General features: G+C 37.2%; 1 protein-coding gene across 3 annotated transcripts in view; it reads right to left on the reverse strand.

Annotated features, from left to right (window-relative positions):
- The window catches only part of gnb1a (guanine nucleotide binding protein (G protein), beta polypeptide 1a), a 47125-nt gene continuing 28325 nt past the window's right edge, over positions 1 to 18800 (reverse strand). For all 3 annotated transcript variants that reach the window (XM_079638346.1, XM_079638347.1, XM_079638348.1), the window contains exons 2-11: positions 16237 to 16349; positions 14672 to 14710; positions 14454 to 14560; positions 11396 to 11459; positions 9883 to 10045; positions 9712 to 9778; positions 7984 to 8185; positions 7673 to 7889; positions 5307 to 5422; positions 1 to 1819 (exon numbers count right to left, since the gene is read on the reverse strand). In XM_079638346.1, the coding sequence (XP_079494472.1) occupies positions 5316 to 5422; positions 7673 to 7889; positions 7984 to 8185; positions 9712 to 9778; positions 9883 to 10045; positions 11396 to 11459; positions 14454 to 14560; positions 14672 to 14710; positions 16237 to 16293 (1023 nt within the window). In that variant the 5' untranslated portion in view covers positions 16294 to 16349 and the 3' untranslated portion in view covers positions 1 to 1819; positions 5307 to 5315. The remainder of the gene's footprint in view (positions 1820 to 5306; positions 5423 to 7672; positions 7890 to 7983; positions 8186 to 9711; positions 9779 to 9882; positions 10046 to 11395; positions 11460 to 14453; positions 14561 to 14671; positions 14711 to 16236; positions 16350 to 18800) is intronic.

The raw sequence follows: 18800 nt of genomic DNA on the forward strand, positions 1-18800 counted from the left end.
TCGTCTCAAACTGCTTTTATTACATCTTAAATAACAGTACATTTTAATATAGTTTCTATCTTGCATCCAGCTTTCTGTTGTACACTGACTTTAAAATTAAATACAAAAGATGGATAAGGGAACAGTGGGGGAGTTATCCGTATGGAGAGAGGACCGGGAAGAGAAGAGAGGGAGAAAGAAAAGCAAATTTAGTTCTTTTTTAGTCTTTTATTTTCCTTGCCGACTCCAGGCCTAACGCACAACGACAGCACTGTTTTGTGTTTGTACAGAATGTTGCAGAGAAATAACAGAATGGAAGAAATGCCACTACAGCGAAGGAAAGAGCTTTTCTTGATACATGTCGAGAGGAAAGGACAAAAACGTCTGCCGATCAGATGCTGCGTTACTTCCCGCCTTTTTTATTAAAGAACAGAAAACCTGTTTGTTACAAAATGTCTCTAGCACTGTCTTTGTATCTGAAATTTTTCTTTTGCTACAGAGAGAGAGAGAGATTTCTTTGTTCTAGTTATTTGAGAGTGTTTTTGTACAGGGTCAGTGTGTGTGTGTGTGTGTGTGTGTGTGGGGGGGATTCACAAACTCTCCATGGACAGAACAACTCACCATTCATTTGTGTGATCAACATGTTTGCTTCTCTTAAGTGCATAGCTTTGAAAGTTAAACTAAGTTGTGTATGCACAGAGTAGCAAAAGAAAAAAAAGTAAAATAAATACTGTGGTGATCTATTAAACAGGTTATTAAAAAAAAAAGAAAAAAAAAGAAAAAAAGAAAGAAAACATCAAGGACTTAGTTCCATATGCACCTCTTTTAAGCAATTCTACAGCATGCGATTCTACGAGTTTCCCACCCATGGCAGACAACCAAAATAAGATTTTTTTTTAGATTTTTTAACTTAAAAAGTTTTCAATATCATTATTTTCAAACATTGATTTATACAACATGTCATTCACAGAGTAGTAACTGTTTTCCAAGCACAAAACGGGCACCTCTGTCGAAACCAGAACAAAAGAAATGAAGAACCGCCCACCCCTCCTTCAACATCCTCCACATCAAAGAGAGAAAAATACCAAATAAAATTATTAAAATGATTGGTTAATCTTCACTGAATTACTCATTTTCCACAAAAAAAAAAAACGCATGAGCGGAAGTGTGGTTAAATTGACATGGTTTCATCTTGGAAAATCGAGCATTCGTCATCATGAACAGCACGTGCTTGGTTAGTTTACGCTTTTGAAAAAATGTCATTACTTGTGCAAACAAAAAATTGCAAGTAGACAAAACAAATGTGTTAATCAAATTTCCCGGGATTAAATATACAGGCCTGATAGCAGCTAATGGACCCCTGATCAAATCCTTTACGTAAAGACGGATTTTAACAGTTTTAACTACCAATTTGATCCCAAAATCTTGAAGAACTAGAAGAGAAAAGCAGATGTGCGATCCTGGCTGGGGGAGAGAGGTCCACACGGCCCATAAAGCTATCGAGCACGTTCTTTGAGGAAAACACTGCTCATGTTCGAGACAGATGACGTTAGCATAATGACATAGCAGTGGAATGAGTGTCTTTATGTTCTCAGAAATGGTCCCAGAAGGATGCACAATTATCAACTTTTATCCCCTTGCCAACTACAATCTAGCCGAGTGTAACAATTGTGCTCTTTTTTTCTTTTCTTTTCTTTTCCAAAGGAGACGTTTTGCTCTTTTGCCGTTTCTAGATGTCGGGGGGTCAGTTCTGTTGTGTTTGAGAAGGAGAGAGGAGAATAAAATCGAACATTTTCATTTTGGAATGGTCTTCCAGTCAACCGTAGAGTCCGGACGCGATCTGGGAAGAAAGGAAGGAAACATTTACTTAAAATCAGAAACTTGTTGGTTTACTTCAGTACACTTTCAACTAGGATTAACACTGATTATCAGAGACTCGGGATGCTTTACTCCACACACACACACACACACTTCATGTACTGATACATCAATGTTACGACTCCACTCACTCAAACATATCTACAACATATTACAATACAAACACCATAAAGTAAACATTGTCATAATTCATCAACAGTATGATCATAAGTGACAGCTGGTTTTCATTTACTGCGAGCCACATTTATTAAAAGAGGAACTATTCTGCCGTTGTACAAAGTCTTGATGTTGTTTTCAGGCTCGACTAGAACAGGTTTTCCTGCTGTAATGTTGATTACTTTCCTCATATTCTCCATTGTTGCGGCTCCTCTCTTCCCAGTCTGTCAGTAACGCCAAAGAGTATAGAAGTAACAAGAGGCGAAACTCAATAGAACGTTCCATTGCAACAAACGCACCCGTGCGCAGAGCAGCAGCTCCGCCATCTTGGACTGAACGCAACACAGCTGTCATAGAATTGAACGATACCGGTTCCAATTCAAAAGCGGTTAAGAGAACTAAATAGTAGTTTTTAGTTTTGAATATCTCTATAACAGACATCCCAAGTCTCCCGGAAGTTCCCGCAAATTAGCTAAACTCTCCCGGGTGAGGGAGCGAGAGAGCTTGCGTGTGTGTGTGTGCTACCTCATCAAGCGCATGTAAGATCTTGATTAAAATATTATATTATATAATAATATTAGGCTATATTTTTACATTTAAACATTTTAATAAACTGTTTCACTTTCATAATTTATTTCACTTCAACAATAATCTGGCAAATTTAAAACAAGACCAACCATAGGTCTAACGTTATATTCCGTTTGGATTTAGTGATAACAATGAATAAATAAAGCGGTCATTTGCCAGGTTAGGTGTTCATACTCTGAAAATATGCGATTTAAAAAGCCCATTTCGAGTCTTGACTCAATATTGACCAAATACATAACGTTAGCAAACTGTTACTGGGTTTACTGGTTATGGGATAGCTTACATTAACGTTACAGCATCTGTGATCGTTGACGTTAGCTCACTTTAACGTTAATAAAACCCTTTTCTACTTTACCTCTCTGTATCTTTGGGGAATCTACGAAATGCTAAGTTATTGGTTGTACACTGGTAGTTGTTGCAGTTGATGGCAGAACACTGTTTTCTAAGGTTCCAATAATTTCCAGACATATGTACAGTTATAGTTGTATAGTTGTTCTGACGGTAAAGCCGTTGGTTCAGTCCAAAATGGCGCCAGTGCGACCACAGCGCCATCTAGCGATTGTTGTCAAAACTGCAACAGAGTTTCGCCTCTTGTTACTTCTATACTCTTTGGTAACGCTCTGTTCACTTCCTGTCTCTATGAAGCCCCTCCTTCTGAAAAGCACACTGTGCTCTGATTGGTCGGCTGGAGCAGTGTGTTGTGATTGGTTGAGCGCTTCGAGTGTGTTTGGGAAATGTCCCGCCCCTTACCATAACCGCCAGTTTAACACACTACTAACTAACTCAATCAGGCCCCGCCCCTTTATTCTGCGTATGAATTATTATAATGAGGAATATTGTGACGTGTTCGTTCCCGGAAGAAACTCAAGACTACAATGGAGGCGTTTCAGGAGTTCAGAAACACTGACGCTGATATAGAGAAGAAAAGCATCACTGGTCCTCAATTTATTGCCTTTTGACATTAATAATCAAATGAGGTTGATTTCCTGTTTTTTAATCCTTTTAAAACAATTCCGACTTCTCTCACAGCATTTAAGGCTTTTAACAGGATGTAACTGAAGACTGTATTTCTGTGATCAGCTGACGTGTGTGTAACAGCAGAGGGCAGTAGAGATGCACGTGTGTGATGATGGACACTGATGAGGCATCATCACAACTATTTATTTGCAAATCTGACATCACTGGAGCCTTACAGAATGACCCGGCTCCTCCTCAGAGGAAACCGACAGGGGTTCTGATGCCGATTCGGGCTCTTGTCTTCAAAAACCAATGTGCTGCTTGTTTTACGTTATAAAGAGCAGTGACGGATTGAGTCTGGAAAGGCTAGTGCGCGTTCAAGTCATCTCGTATAGACCGTATTTAAAGGTTGGGTAAGTCAGAATTGTCTAAAAAAACTTATTCAAATTTGTTTAAACTGTCTTTATATACCAATACATAATTAAAATGCAAGTACTCTGAAATAGAGAGTATAAAAAACTGAGTGACTCTAGTGTATTTAATCTTCAATAAACACAGCTCATTAATTCCATTCACTCCCGCCTAAAAACGGGTGCGCGACTGCGCGCACGTGGGCAGAGCCAGTAATAGCGGCGGTAGTCATGGCGACGGAGAGTGACAGTCGCGCAAGCCAATCACTTGTTTCGTCTCGTAGGAATTAATGAGCTGTGTTTTTTGAAGATTAAATACACTATAGTCACTAAATTTTTATACTCTCTTTTTCAAAGTACTTACATTTTAATTATGTGTTGGTATATAAAGACAGTTTAAGCCAATTTGAAAAAAAGTTCTTTAGACAATTCTTACCTACACAGTGGGGAGCTCTGGGTTTTCTCTAAGCGCCGATCTTCACGAGTTGTGGGCGTGTCAGTGAGAAACATGGAGGAATACCACAATACTTAAAGGTATTTATCAGTGATATTGTCAGGCTTCTCTATTTACAGCGCAGTAAGCTAATCGCCTGCACAGAATATGATGGCATTATAATATGTGACCCTGGACCACTAAACCAGTCACATGGGTCCATTTTTTTTTTTCAATTGAGGTGAATACCATAAATAATCTCTCCACTGATGTGTGGTTTGTTAGGATAGGACAATATTTAGTCGAGACACAACTATTGTAAATCTGGAATCTGAGGAGCAAAAAAATCGAAACATTGAGAAAATCTCCTTTAAAGTTGTGCATTTATGTTCACGATTGTGCTGCATTCACTCACACAAATACATGTTTTATATATTTACGGTAGGAGATTTACTAAATATCTTCATGGAACATGATCTTAATATCCTAATGATTTTTGGCATAAATGGATAATTTTGACCCATACGATGTATAGTTGCTGTTGCCACAGATATACCCGTGCGACTCCAGACTGGTGTGTGGTCCAGGGTCAGATATATCAATGCAACATGTAACAATACAGTTGGAAGTGGCTTCATAAATTAATTAAAAACATTAAAAAAAACAAAGCACACCTGATGCAAATCTTTGTTCTTAATTTTCTAGAACTAGAGTTAATGACCTTTACTGTATTTTTGAGTAATTAATTAAGAGAAAGTACTCCGCCATCTGACTCGTTGTAAACACGACTTCCCACATCGTGCGCACAAACTTCCCAGGAGGCCTTGACCGCACCACAAGGCTGTGGGTTTACTCTGAGCCCGGTCGTCTGTTAAATGAGCAGTGGCCAGAACCGATCCGTTTACCTTGCGGCTTTAATTCCAGATCTTCAGGAAACTATCCCAGGAGCCGGTAGCCACAGCCATGCCATCATCAGTGACGCCCAAGCAGCTGACGCGGTTATCATGACCGGCCAAAACCCCTGCGAACACACACACATGCACACGTCACGGACCGGGACACACACCTGGCGGGTTCTCCCACATCATCACTCGTTTCACACAAACTGATGCAACTCTCATAAGGATGTTTTTGAAAGAGTCTCTTCTTCTCACCAAGAAATGTAACTATATTATTGCTCAGCTCTTTATATAAACTTTATATTAAAAAGTGAAGTGCTGCTTCATATTTTTGTAGAAAACATGCTACATTTTGATGTCTTTGATGAATACGGTTCAGTTTCCTCAAAAATCTGAAGCAGCACGACTGTACACTAGGTTTATATTAATTAAACTTTAGAATTAGACTTTCTGCTCTGATTTCAGACCTTTTTAAGGCTTTCATTTGTGTACAGGTGAATTAAGACGTTTTAACGGTGAATTAAGACTTTTTAATGGTGAATTAAAGGGATAGTTCACTTTAAAATTAAAATTCTGTCATCATTTACTCACCCTCAAGTTGTTAATTAATTTATTTCTTCTGCTGAACACAAATAAAGATATTTTGAAGAATGTCAGTAACCAAACAGTAGTCTGTACCCATTGACTTCCATAGTAGGAAAAAAAAAATACTATGGAAGTCAATGGGTACAGACTACTGTTTGGTTACTGACATTCTTCAAAATATCTTTATTTGTGTTCAGCAGAAGAAATAAATTAATACAGGTTTGAAACAACTTGAGGGTGAGTAAATGATGACAGAATTGTAATTTTAAAGTGAACTATCCCTTTAAGACGTTTTAACGGTGAATTAAGACGTTTTAACGGTGAATTAAGACTTTTTAACGGTGAATTAAGACTTTTTAACGGTGAATTAAGACGTTTTAACGGTGAATTAAGACTTTTTAACGGTGAATTAAGACTTTTTAACGGTAAATTACGAATTTTTAACGGTAAATTAAGACGTTTTAACGGTGAATTAAGACGTTTTAACGGTGAATTAAGACGTTTTAACGGTGAATTAAGACGTTTTAAAGGTGAATTAAGACGTTTTAACGGTGAATTAAGACTTTTTAACGGTGAATTAAGACTTTTTAACGGTGAAATAAGACTTTTTAACGGTGAATTAAGACGTTTTAAAGGTGAATTAAGACGTTTTAAAGGTGAATTAAGACGTTTTAACGGTGAATTAAGACTTTTTAACGGTGAATTAAGACGTTTTAACGGTGAATTAAGACGTTTTAACGGTGAATTAAGACGTTTTAACAGTGAATTAAGATGGTTTAAAGGTGAATTAAGACTTTTTAACGGTGAATTAAGACGTTTTAACGGTGAATTAAGACTTTTTAACGGTGAATTAAGACTTTTTAACGGTGAATTAAGACGTTTTAACGGTGAATTAAGACTTTTTAACGGTGAATAAAGACGTTTTAACGGTGAATAAAGACGTTTTAACGGTGAATAAAGGCGTTTTAACGGTGAATAAAGACGTTTTAACGGTGAATAAAGACGTTTTAAGGGCAAATTAAGACTTTTTAACAGTGAAATAAGACGTTTTAATAGTGAATAAGACTTTAACGGTGAATTAAGACGTTTTAACGGTGAATTAAGACGTTTTAAAGGTGAATTAAGACTTTAACGGTGAATTAAGACGTTTTAACGGTGAATTAAGACTTTTTAACGGTGAATAAAGACGTTTTAACGGTGAATAAAGACGTTTTAACGGTGAATAAAGACGTTTTAAGGGCAAATTAAGACTTTTTAACAGCGAATTAAGACTTTTTAACAGTGAAATAAGACGTTTTAATGGTGAATTAAGACATTTAATGGTGAATTAAGACTTTTAAATGGTGAATTAAGACTTTTTAACAGTGAAATAAGACGTTTTAATGGTGAATTAAGACATTTAATGGTGAATTAAGACTTTTTAACGGTGAAATAAGACGTTTTAATGGTGAATTAAGACATTTAATGGTAAATTAAGATAGTTTAAAGGTGAATTAAGACTTTTAAATGGTGAATTAAGACTTTTTAACGGTGAAATAAGACGTTTTAATGGTGAATTACGACATTTAATGGTGAATTAAGACTTTTAATGGTGAATTAAGACTTTTAATGGTGAATTAAGACTTTAAGGTCTTCTTTTTGTGTAATGGTGAATTAAGACTTTTTAAGGGCAAATTAAGACTTTAAGACCTTTTTAAGACCCTAATTAGTTTCATCACCATCATCATCAGTAATTCTAAAGTAGTTTGTGAAATGGGTGATCCGTGCAGGACGTCTCTCACACTGACCTGAGCGGTCGGCTTTGAGAGCATCCCACACGTTGCAGTTGAAATCGTCGTAGCCGGCGAGCAGCAGGCGTCCGCTTTTGGAAAAGGCCACGGAGGTGATCCCACAGATGATGTTGTCGTGAGAATAAACCATCAGCTCCTGATCGGCACGCAGGTCAAACAGCCTGCAGGTGGCGTCGTCCGAGCCCGTGGCGAATGCATTTCCGTTGGGGAAAAACTGAGAGGAGAAAACCAGGTTATAACATCACGTGTGTGTGTGTGTGTGTGTGTGTGTGTGTGTGTGTGTGTGTGTGTGTGTGTGTGTGTCTTACACAGATAGCGTTGATGTCGGACTCGTGGCCGGTGAAGGTTTGTCTGCACATGCCTTCTCTGACGTCCCACAGCTTAGCAGAGGCGTCACACGCGCCCGACACAAACAGACGAGTGTCTGGGGCCAGAGACAGTGACATCACATCACCGGTGTGACCAGCGAACGTGGTCGTCTGCTGCCCGGTCTCGATGTCCCACAGAGCACTGGAACGAGCAACACAAAAAAACGCTTGAACTTACACTGTTCCAGTCATTGTTATCAGTATTGTGAAATAATAAGCTAATAATAATTCAATACACCTTTCAATAGGGCTTTATATGATTTTTTTTTTTTTAAATATGGAAGCTCGTTCCTGCTCTCGGAATTTTTTTTTTTTTATTGGTAATCTTTACAATGAAACTGAACAACAGCCGGAATGCATTATTTTTCTGTTATCACTGTAAAGCTTCTTTGAAACAATCTGTATTGTATAAAGCGCTGTATAAATAAAAGTGACTTGACTCGCAATTGCAAAACAAAGTCTCAATTACTTTAGTTTAGAATGATGAATACTAAAAATTGTAAGATGTATACTAAGAATTGTGAGAAATAAAGACAGAATTGTGGCAAACTCCCGATTGAGAGGGGAAATCAGAATTGAGAGTAATAAGCTCAATATTTTGTCAGAAAAGTCCGAATTGAGATTGTGAAAAAAAAGAAAAGAAACAAAAACGTTATAAACTAGAAATTGCAAGAAAAAAGTCCGAATTGAGAGTTATAAATTCTGGATTGTGAAGAAAAAAAAGTCTTAATTGAACGATAAACTCGCAACTGCGAGAGAAAAAAAGTCAGAATTGCACAAACTCAATTGCGACAAAAAAATCTGAATTGTATGTTATTAACTCGTGACTGTAAGAAACAAATCAGAATGACAAGTTAAACTCTGAATTGGAGGGGAAAAAAGTCTGAATTGCCCGATGAACTTGCGATTTCTGGTAAAAGTCAGAATTGTGAGTTATAAATTCGATAAACTTGCAATTAAACGTGAAAAAAGTCAGAATTGTGAGAGGTCGCCATCACATTTTTTATTTTATTTTTATTCAATGGTGGAAACAAGTTTCCAGTTTTCTAAAATTATTTCCATTTATGATAATTTGTCTTGTAATATGGCCCGTTGACAGATATGATCCTGCAAAATAACTGAATGCTACTATAAGATTAAAAACAGCTCTTGTGAAACAAAGCAGACGAATTTACAAGAACATCAGTTTCAACCTTTAGTCTATACACAGATGAAACTGGGAAAATTGGTGCAAAAGTTCATTTATTTCAGTAATTCATCTTAAAAGGTGAAACTGATATATTATATAGACTCATTACATCCAAAGTGAGATATTTCAAGCCTTTATTTGTTATAATTTTGATGATTACGGCTTACAGCTTATGAAAACCTTTTCACAATATTCTCATTTTGAATTTGGGGTTTTCCATAATCCATAATCATCAAAATTATAACAAATAAAGACTTGAAATATCTCACTTTGCATGTAATGAGTCTATATAATATATTAGTTTCACCCTTTAAGTTGAATCACTGAAATAAATGAACTTTTGCACTATATTCAAATTTTTCCAGATTCACCTGTATATAGACTGGCCGAATATATATTCAAGTGTCAGTGACAACTCCATAGAGAACTATAATGCTGATAATCATGAGTGTTTGGTCTAAAGCAGTGCCCAAACTCACCAGGTGGTGTCGCCTGAGCTGGTGACGATCTGGTTGTCATCCAGAAAACGGCAGCAGGACAGATAGCCTGAGTAAAGACAGCAGTTCGACATCAGGAAGGAGAGCAGAACACGACACAGACACACAAACACTGAGGCTCAAGTGTAGACACGAATGTGTGAGAGCGCTCACCTGTGTGTCCAGCCAACTCACGGCTGACACGCACGTTCCCCTCGCGGGTCTTGAGGTTGTAGATGGAGCAGATGTTGTCCAAGCCTCCGCAGGCCACGTAGTTCCCAGACGGGGCATAAGCACAAGTCATCACCCACGAGGAGCGCAGAGGGATAGCGTGCACCTACACACCAACACGTCAGAGAGGTTTAGCTTTCATATGACACGTGGTTCTGAATCTACATGATCTACAGTGAGTGGACCAAACCTTTTCATCAAAGCTATACATGGTCTTGTCTTAGGGACAACTTTGATTAACTTTTTTGATCCACTTGAAATGTTGACTACTGTAGTTGACAGATGAAAAGATTTGAGAACATAAAAACAGGTTTGCCGGCTCTACTTGTGTCATTGCACAATCATCACAAGAACGAAAGGAATTTTGATCGTGGTTCTAATTCCTCGAGGCACTTCTGTTTCCTTTAGAAGCTGCGAGCAAGAAATATTTTGAAGGCAATGCAAATCATTTCTGCCAAATACTGAGATCACGCCCCCATTTAGAGTTGCCAATAGAAACTGAAATGATAAAAATGAAATGCCAGTCTTTCTTTAGCTCTGACACAGTGCAGTACCTGCTGATGTGCATTTGTGTCTAAGGTTTCCGTTTACAGTGTATTTCTCAAAGCAGTGAGCATTGAAGCCAATCACTGAGCGCATGAACTGACAAAAATCTGTTGATTATAACCATCAAAGTACAGCGGTTGGACAATGAACCTGGTTTTACATCACAATTTACAATTGGACAATTTAAATGAGATCCACTGTGCAGACTTTTTATCCATCTATCTATCCATCCATGTATATGTCTGTCTATCCATCAATCTATGTATATGTCGGTCTATCTATCTATGTATATGTCTATCTCTCTATCCATCTATCTATCAATCTATGTATATGTCTATCTCTCTATCTATCTATCCATCTATCTATCAATCTATGTATATGTCTATCTCTCTATCCATCTATCTCTCTATCCATCTATCTATCAATCTATGTATATGTCTATCTCTCTATCCATCTATCTCTCTATCCATCTATCTATCAATCTATGTATATGTCTATCTCTCTATCCATCTATCTCTCTATCCATCTATCTATCAATCTATGTATATGTCTATCTCTCTATCAATCTTCTATCCATTCATCCATCCATCTATGTATGTCTGTCTATCTATCCATCAATCTATGTATAGGTCTGTCTATCTATTTATGTATATGTATATCTCTCTATCCATCTATCTATCTATCCATCTATGTATATGTCTATCTCTCTATCAATCTATCCATCTATTTATTCCTCCAAATATTTATATAGTTTTTGCTATGTAACTGAAATTGGTACAGTTCCATTGTTAATACAGTTTTAAAAGCCTCATGAAATCAGTTGAGAGAATCCAGGCTAAGAAGTTTTCTAACGTGTCATGTCACTAAATGAAACCATCAGTTCACACATGGCATTGGCTTTCACTTTTACCTTGTTTGTAGTATAGCTGTCCCAGATAATAAGTTTTCCATCCTGGGAAGCACTAACAAGAAGCCTGGGGAAAAAACACACAGAGAGAGAGGGTAGAAATTAAGAAACCGAGAACAATGAGCACAATGATCATCTCAACTCACTCTAAACTAGGGATGCTCATATTGACCATTTAACCGAAAGTACAATTTTGATTGATTAATACTATCAGTTAAACGGTTTAAATGGTTTTTTTTTTTTTACGTTTGCTGCATGGTTAAAAGAAATAAAAAAAAATAAAAAAACTATATAGCCTTTATGTCGACACGCAACCATACGTGCGTACAGACATATTCCGCTGAGCAAGCAAAATGAAGCGAGCGAAAAGTAGTAATGTGTGGGACTATTTCGACAGAAAGGGCGACAAAGTTACTTGTAAAGTATTTTAATACCGCAAAGCATATTTTGCAAGTACAACGCAATATCACTTGCGAAGCAAACATCCATTAGCAAATGAAAGGCGCTTCCCGAAGCTGGCCACTCGAGCGAGACACCATCTCTGTATTGCCGGGACATCTGTGCCATCCAGACTAACCACACATCATGTAGACATGTTACTTTTTAAAATAAAAACTAGACAAGGTGTGGATTGAGGTAGGCCTGCTATTTTTATTTGACGAAAAAACTTTTTTCAAACGAAAAAAGGTTTTTCAAAGTTTCAAACGGATTCAGTTTTCTTTTTGTCATCTTAATTTGTTATTTAAGCATTTAAAAAAAAAATGCATAGGCCTTTTTTATGTTTTTTATTTATATTATTCAGTTTTTCTGTCTCAGAAAAATGCTGCAGGTGTGTGAAAATTTTGTGTGTTGATCTGTTTGCACATTAAAATAAACCCATGATTTTTTTGTGTGATATTTTTAACGGGTCACAGACACTTGTCATTTTTTTTTAAATTTAATGCCAATTCAATATTATAATCTTATCAATTAACGGTTAACGAGCGGCGGTTGTCGGTCGGGAAAATGAACCGAAATGAGCATCCCTAGCCTGAACGCATCTGTGATCAGAAAACAGTCTGATGATTATCAAATGGATATAAAACATCCCGACTATGCATGACATGATCATGTTCTATTTTAACTATTTTAAGATTAGAGTCAAATAACCCTTCAAAAGAAAACATGATGTCCATACAATAATAATCACATTAGAAGACTCGCACTTCTCAAAGGATCTTGTTTTCAATAGTCCAGCAGAAAACTCGCTTGTAGACATACGAGAGTTATATTTTAAAACAGAGGTTCGGGAGATTGTGTTATTGTGAATATAGTCACGCTAAAGGCTGTGTTGTTAGGCATATGTGCATGTACACAGAAATGTCATGCATTATGTGAGCGCTTCAAATGATCTCAGACCACAGCTGAACACCTAACAGTGTGTGAAGACTAAACTCTCCTGTTGTGGCGCGTCCTCATTTGTGCACCAAGAACAAACACGCATAGTGAACGGACGCAAAGTGCTCCGGATTCAATGCAACTGAAGATTTATGTAATTAGAAATGTTCTTGGTAGTTACAGCTTCACACAAAGTTAAATGACACGCAGTGACACAGATGAGGAGACGAGCTGCTCTCTATGAAGAACACAGGCACTGAAATACACACGGATCCTCGAAGGATTTCCTTAATGCCAAAAGAAGACGCTTGTGTTTAATCAGACCGCCTTAAAATAATGTGGAATATTCATCATATCCAGTTTCACTATTATTTTTATATTGTTGTCTGCATTCTATTCTTGTTAGTTGAACTTTTTGAAAAGTAAGTAAATATGCATCTCTTTGATGCGAGACAAGAGTGCAATGGTCAAATATATCTGTAAATGGAAAAGCAGTGCAGAACATGTGTTGTGTGTGAACGGCTTGGCTACGGTTCTTCTCTGCATTGAGCTTCTCTATTTATACAATGTTTTGAATGACCAACGCAACAGCGCCACATCAAGTGGGTTCAACTGGATAGACTAGCTAAATCATTAAAACTAGGATGCACCGATATTAACATTTTGGCCGATACCGATAATTATTTATATTTGAAAGCTGATAACCGATATATTGGCCGATAAATCTAAATTAAAAAAATTTATATAATTTTTGAGAGGCTGATTACAAAAACAAAAGTCTCATTAAAATCCATGTCCCAAACACACAATTATAAGGTTCTCATGATAATTATATGTCGTTGATTGTTATGATTATCAGTTTACCGCCCAGCCCGCAGGTTGGTGTGATTGGATTAGGGATGCATGATTTGGGATTTTTGCTGATATTCAATATTTTTCCAAGTAATTTTTCAACTAGAGTTATCGCAGGCGCATAATCAACATGTTATCTTAGCAAGGCATATCAGCCATTAAAAGCTTTTGCACAATGACATTATTTTCATGACAATTAAGCACCACCAATTTTCATTACTGTAAAAAAGCGCTTCTACAGTTCTCCTTCTACAGTGGTGAAATAAAATAAATACAAATGCATGCGATTATAAATCATGGTGGTATTTTTCCTACACGCACAAGCTACCTTGTATACTATGTGTATGTATGCATGCGTGTTGATCATTGTTTAGATGTAAATAAAAGTCTAAATTAAATATCTTCATCAATTCAAAGCAATCACATCTCTTCAATCACTAGATTCATATGGATTTATCTTTATGAAGAATTTATAACCTTTTTTGAATCTAAGTTTTGGCACCTGGACTTTTAATGGGGAGACAGAATTTGAATGAATTGTGAATATAAATGTCACAATGAAAAAATCTGTATTGGTCCTAAAACAAAACAAAAAATATTTTAGTAAAATAATTTTGCAGTAAATGTGATCCAGTCATGTGACCTAGCAGATTCAGAAACAAAGCTGTTGCGTATCATATGAAGCGTTTTTTTGACTTTTCACTTGTCATTGTCAACGTGCGGCTGTGTTTTAGTGAAAATCTTCTTTGATGTGTCCAACAGCCTGCTGGAGATCACACACATGACTCCTCTGTACATTACCCGTCACAGCTGTACTAGCTCATGGCATCACCTTGAGTCAGTGCCCCAGTGCATGGCGTAGATCTTCGCCAAGTGTCCCCTCAGTGTCCGTCTAGTGCGCATCTGAATCCGCCCCACAGCCTCAACATTGGCTGTGATCTGCCAGAAACACATGAGAACAAAACCTAGTTTAAGAAACAGCCATATCTGAATACAACATGATTTGAGACGTCTATTTGTGATGGTGCTTTGATGTTTAAAGAGTCCTACCTGAGAGAGGGTGGCATCCGCACATGCTTTCCGTGCATCCTAGAGAAGAAAAACACAGATAAAGCCACATTCACAAACACAAGACTTCAGACAGATGCAGAAGTAAAGATGCAAAGAGGGGTCATAACCAGGCTCCATCCAGAAAGCGTCAAGCCCAAAGTACTTTGGTTTTCCATTTTGTGGATTTTGTCCCAATAAGCCTATGCAGCATCACATGACTGAAATTGTCCTGAGTGACTGGTAAAATGTCTTGTTGCTTGCGGCGATTAAGATAAAAACTGGTTATGACACTGCATGTCAGTGTTTGAGCAAAAACAAACAAATGTGTGTAATGAGCGTTGCTAAAGATAAATGTTACTTTGTACAATCTTCATATTACATTCCTGCAAAGATGACAAAAAAAATTGTCGTGTGTCAAAAAACATGAGGGCGATTGTGTTATAGACCAGACATGGAGCGGCGACTGACCCGAACGCACCAGTGAGTGATGGGATATTCTGCTAATGAAATGATTGAACTTTATTTTGTCTGGTATCTTGGTATCATCTCAGTGAGTTTCATGCATGCACAGTAAGATGATGTTAGCATGTTCCAACATTTCACTGTTCACTTTTGGAAAAAGCTAGTGTGGACTAGGGCTGTCAAATAAAAATTAGAATATTTGTCAAATTGTATACAAATAAAAAAAAATTTAAATGCACATTCGAATGCAAAAACCATGCATTTGAATTTTTGGTGTGTCGTCATGATGACGTAACTTACGGTACGCTGTTTGTTTTGTTAGCTATCGTGGTGCGGCTGCATTTTAATAATAAAAAATGGCGGAAAAAGGTTCTTCCTGCTGACGAAAACACTCAGTTGGTGGCAAAAATCATGCAACGACACTTGACCAAACCTGCACATCGGGCAGATATGAGTGTGTTTGCATCTGCTGGAAACATCGTCAACACAAAGCGCTCAGCACTCGCTCAGATCAAGTTGAGCGTCGGGTGTTTTTGATGAACAATATGTAGATGTGTGAGTAGAAGTGAGTGTTTCGGAATGGCAGTTTGCCGTTTTGTGTTTATGTAGTTCATTACGCTGTGTTGAAGTGTGTTTTCTCAGGTCACTGATGCACTAACACAGTTTTATGCACTATTGTAACCTAATTTTCCTTGCATGCACATTTATGAGGAAATAGCATTTTATTTATGAAAAAAAAAAGTCAAAAGTGAATGCACTTAAAAAGTGTCATTTCATTTCAATAAAAGATGCGAAGCTAGATTTGGTTAATATTCGCTTATTGTGCTCGCTTGCGCCCTCTTGTGGGCATAGGAGACAATACAGTATATTTTTCCTCTAACATTATGAATTGCCTTTAGAATTTGAATATAATTTGCTAATATTTAAGAAATTCTAATTTAACTTTTCCTCCATTTTGACAGCCCTAGCGTGGACAGAGCGTTTTGAAAAGAAAACGCCATTTTCAAATGTATCAAGATTAATGTATACGTAGCTATTATCACATTGCGATGTGTGAAAAGTGTTGAGCGTGTGTGTGCCGTGTTTAGCATGCAGCGACTGACTCGGATCTGGTTTTTCAGCTGTTCAGCCTCCTGACGCAACTGGTCGAGTTCGCTCATTTTCTTCTGCTAGACGATGGGCTTCACTCCGTCCGCTTACTGCCGCTCGCACTGATCTGAAAAACACACAAACAACATTACTCTAATGATTGCATATTACTAAACAACTGATTTACATGCATGTACATTGCATGGCAGTGTTAAAAGCAGACACATTTAAAGATGCAACCTCCTCAAGTTGATGAACTGCCATCAAAACAAATGTAGCGTTTGTTAGTTAACATGAACTAACAATGACTAATACTTCTAAAGCATTTATTAAAGTAAGGGATAATGTATATCCAGCCGATTGTTATCTCAGAATAAACTCCGACAGGGTGATCAGGATCAGGTCTTGCATCAGCCTGAAGGGGTTTATTCTGAACACACACACACACACACACACACACACACACACACGAAGGGGTTTATTCTGAGATAACAACCGGTTGGATGTACATTATACCACTTATTACACGGCTACTTCCACAAAAGTAAATAATTAGACAAAATATTGATCTGAGTTGAAATATTGAATATTTTATTTTATTCTTTAAACGCAAAGCTTCACGGAGAGAGCCGTTTCAGCAGCAAGTTCAAACTAGAGGACATTTAAGAGATATACAGTCTTATTACACAGCATTTCAATATTACTAATTATGGAGATAAGAGATATTGATTTCAGATTAAACTGTTTTGAAATTGTGCCTGTTTGTATCTTATAATCCAACAGTGTATAAAAATATAGTCACAAAATGTCAGCAGCTGCATTTGTATGAAACGAGAGAGAGCGAGCCCACGATACTGGATGGCATAATTAATAAATAACTGTACACAAAATATTGATTCGATTGACTTTTTATATTTTATTAGCTCACCAAACGCATAACTTCCACGAGGAAAGACCGCCCCTAGCGCTGCTGACTTCAGTGACCCGGGTGAGCCGGTGTTTCTGTGTTCAGCGGTTGTCATCTGGGAATAAATTACCGCTGGATGGCGCTATTGACCAATTAGAATCAAGCACTCCACAGAGCCGTGTAATAATCTTAGTTGATGCTAATTTCAATATAAAAAGGTCTGTTTTTGCATGATCAAAATGTATCCTACTGCTGTTGGTCCAGCTGTTTGGGAACATTAAGTGAACGGCACACATCAAACCCGTCTGATCGCAGTGATGGAGACACCAAGCCTCATCATTATACACTAGTCGTTCAACCCACAACATGCACAAGCACAGCTGACATCAGCGCTATAGTTAGAGCCCCGTTACCACTGGACACTGTGAGAAAAGACATTTCCAACACTAATGAAGGGATGCGAGCACGTCGCTTTCTCCGCCTGTGTCCTTGCCAACCCGTGAAGCCGTTGCTTAGCAACAGTGCTGTGCAGCGAGCCGGTGCTAAAGATCACCATTACTGCGTGTCTCCAACACAATCACACAACAACTACACAAACACTTCACCGGCGAGCACAGATAATTACATTACTATATAGTGAATATGATACGCTGCCGTTTAACTAGACCCTATGATCGGATACACTTTCCTAAAAAAATCAGGGATGATATACTGAGTATATACTGTGATGACTATTGACAAATATTTGTAAACAATGCAATGGATTTTTTATTTATTTATTTTTCGAAGAAGTGATCTAACCTTTTCATCACACTGTTAAGAAAACCAGCTAACCAATGAGATTCGTTTTCTTTGGTCACATGCTCAGAGCCGCTGCTGTTTCCTACTCTCATCTCAGTTCTCTTGCATTTAAATGTGGTTTGGTAAACACCATAGCAAATACAAAAAATCTGAATGGCTGTAGTACAAACCCAAGACATAATTTCCATTTAATAGGACTAATTTGACAACTTTTTTCTTCTCCGTGACAGAAACTGAAAGTTGTGCACCGCTGTATTTCTGGTTTTCAGCCCGAACTGAATATTCGCGCTGAACATTCGTGTATGAACGACTGCACTCTGGCAAAAAAAAAAAAAAAAAAAAAAACGCTTTCTCTTTCTGTTTATATATATAAAAAAAAAGTTTGAGCGCTGATTTCAATAGAAACCCTGGAGTAAGCTGTTGTCTTAAGGTCATGTTAACACATGAACATCGTGACCGTAGTTTAATTATCTTCTCTTGACTCATGGGTATGAGTGTAAAGACAGATGTTTACCTAGAGACTCATTAAAACGTCAAACAATGCTAGAGTTGATACGGTAATTTCCTTGAATCAGTTCAAACTTTTTTTCAAACTCTGCTTCAATGCCAATATGTTCAGATATGTTGCATTTTTTAATATTAAATTTATGTAGGTAAATATGGCTGTTTATTCTAATCTATCTATCTATCTATCCATCTATCTATCCATCTATCTATCTATCTATCTATCTATCTATCTATCTATCTATCTATCTCACATGAAATACTTTTTCATGAAAATTAGATTCAGTTTTCTTGTATTAAACCGATCGAACCTCATTTGTACGACAGATATTAATTCACAGATATAAAATTACCTTTTTTTTAAAA

This window comes from Phoxinus phoxinus (genome assembly GCF_949152265.1).
Source record: "Phoxinus phoxinus genome assembly, chromosome: 15".
NCBI lineage: Eukaryota > Metazoa > Chordata > Actinopteri > Cypriniformes > Leuciscidae > Phoxinus > Phoxinus phoxinus.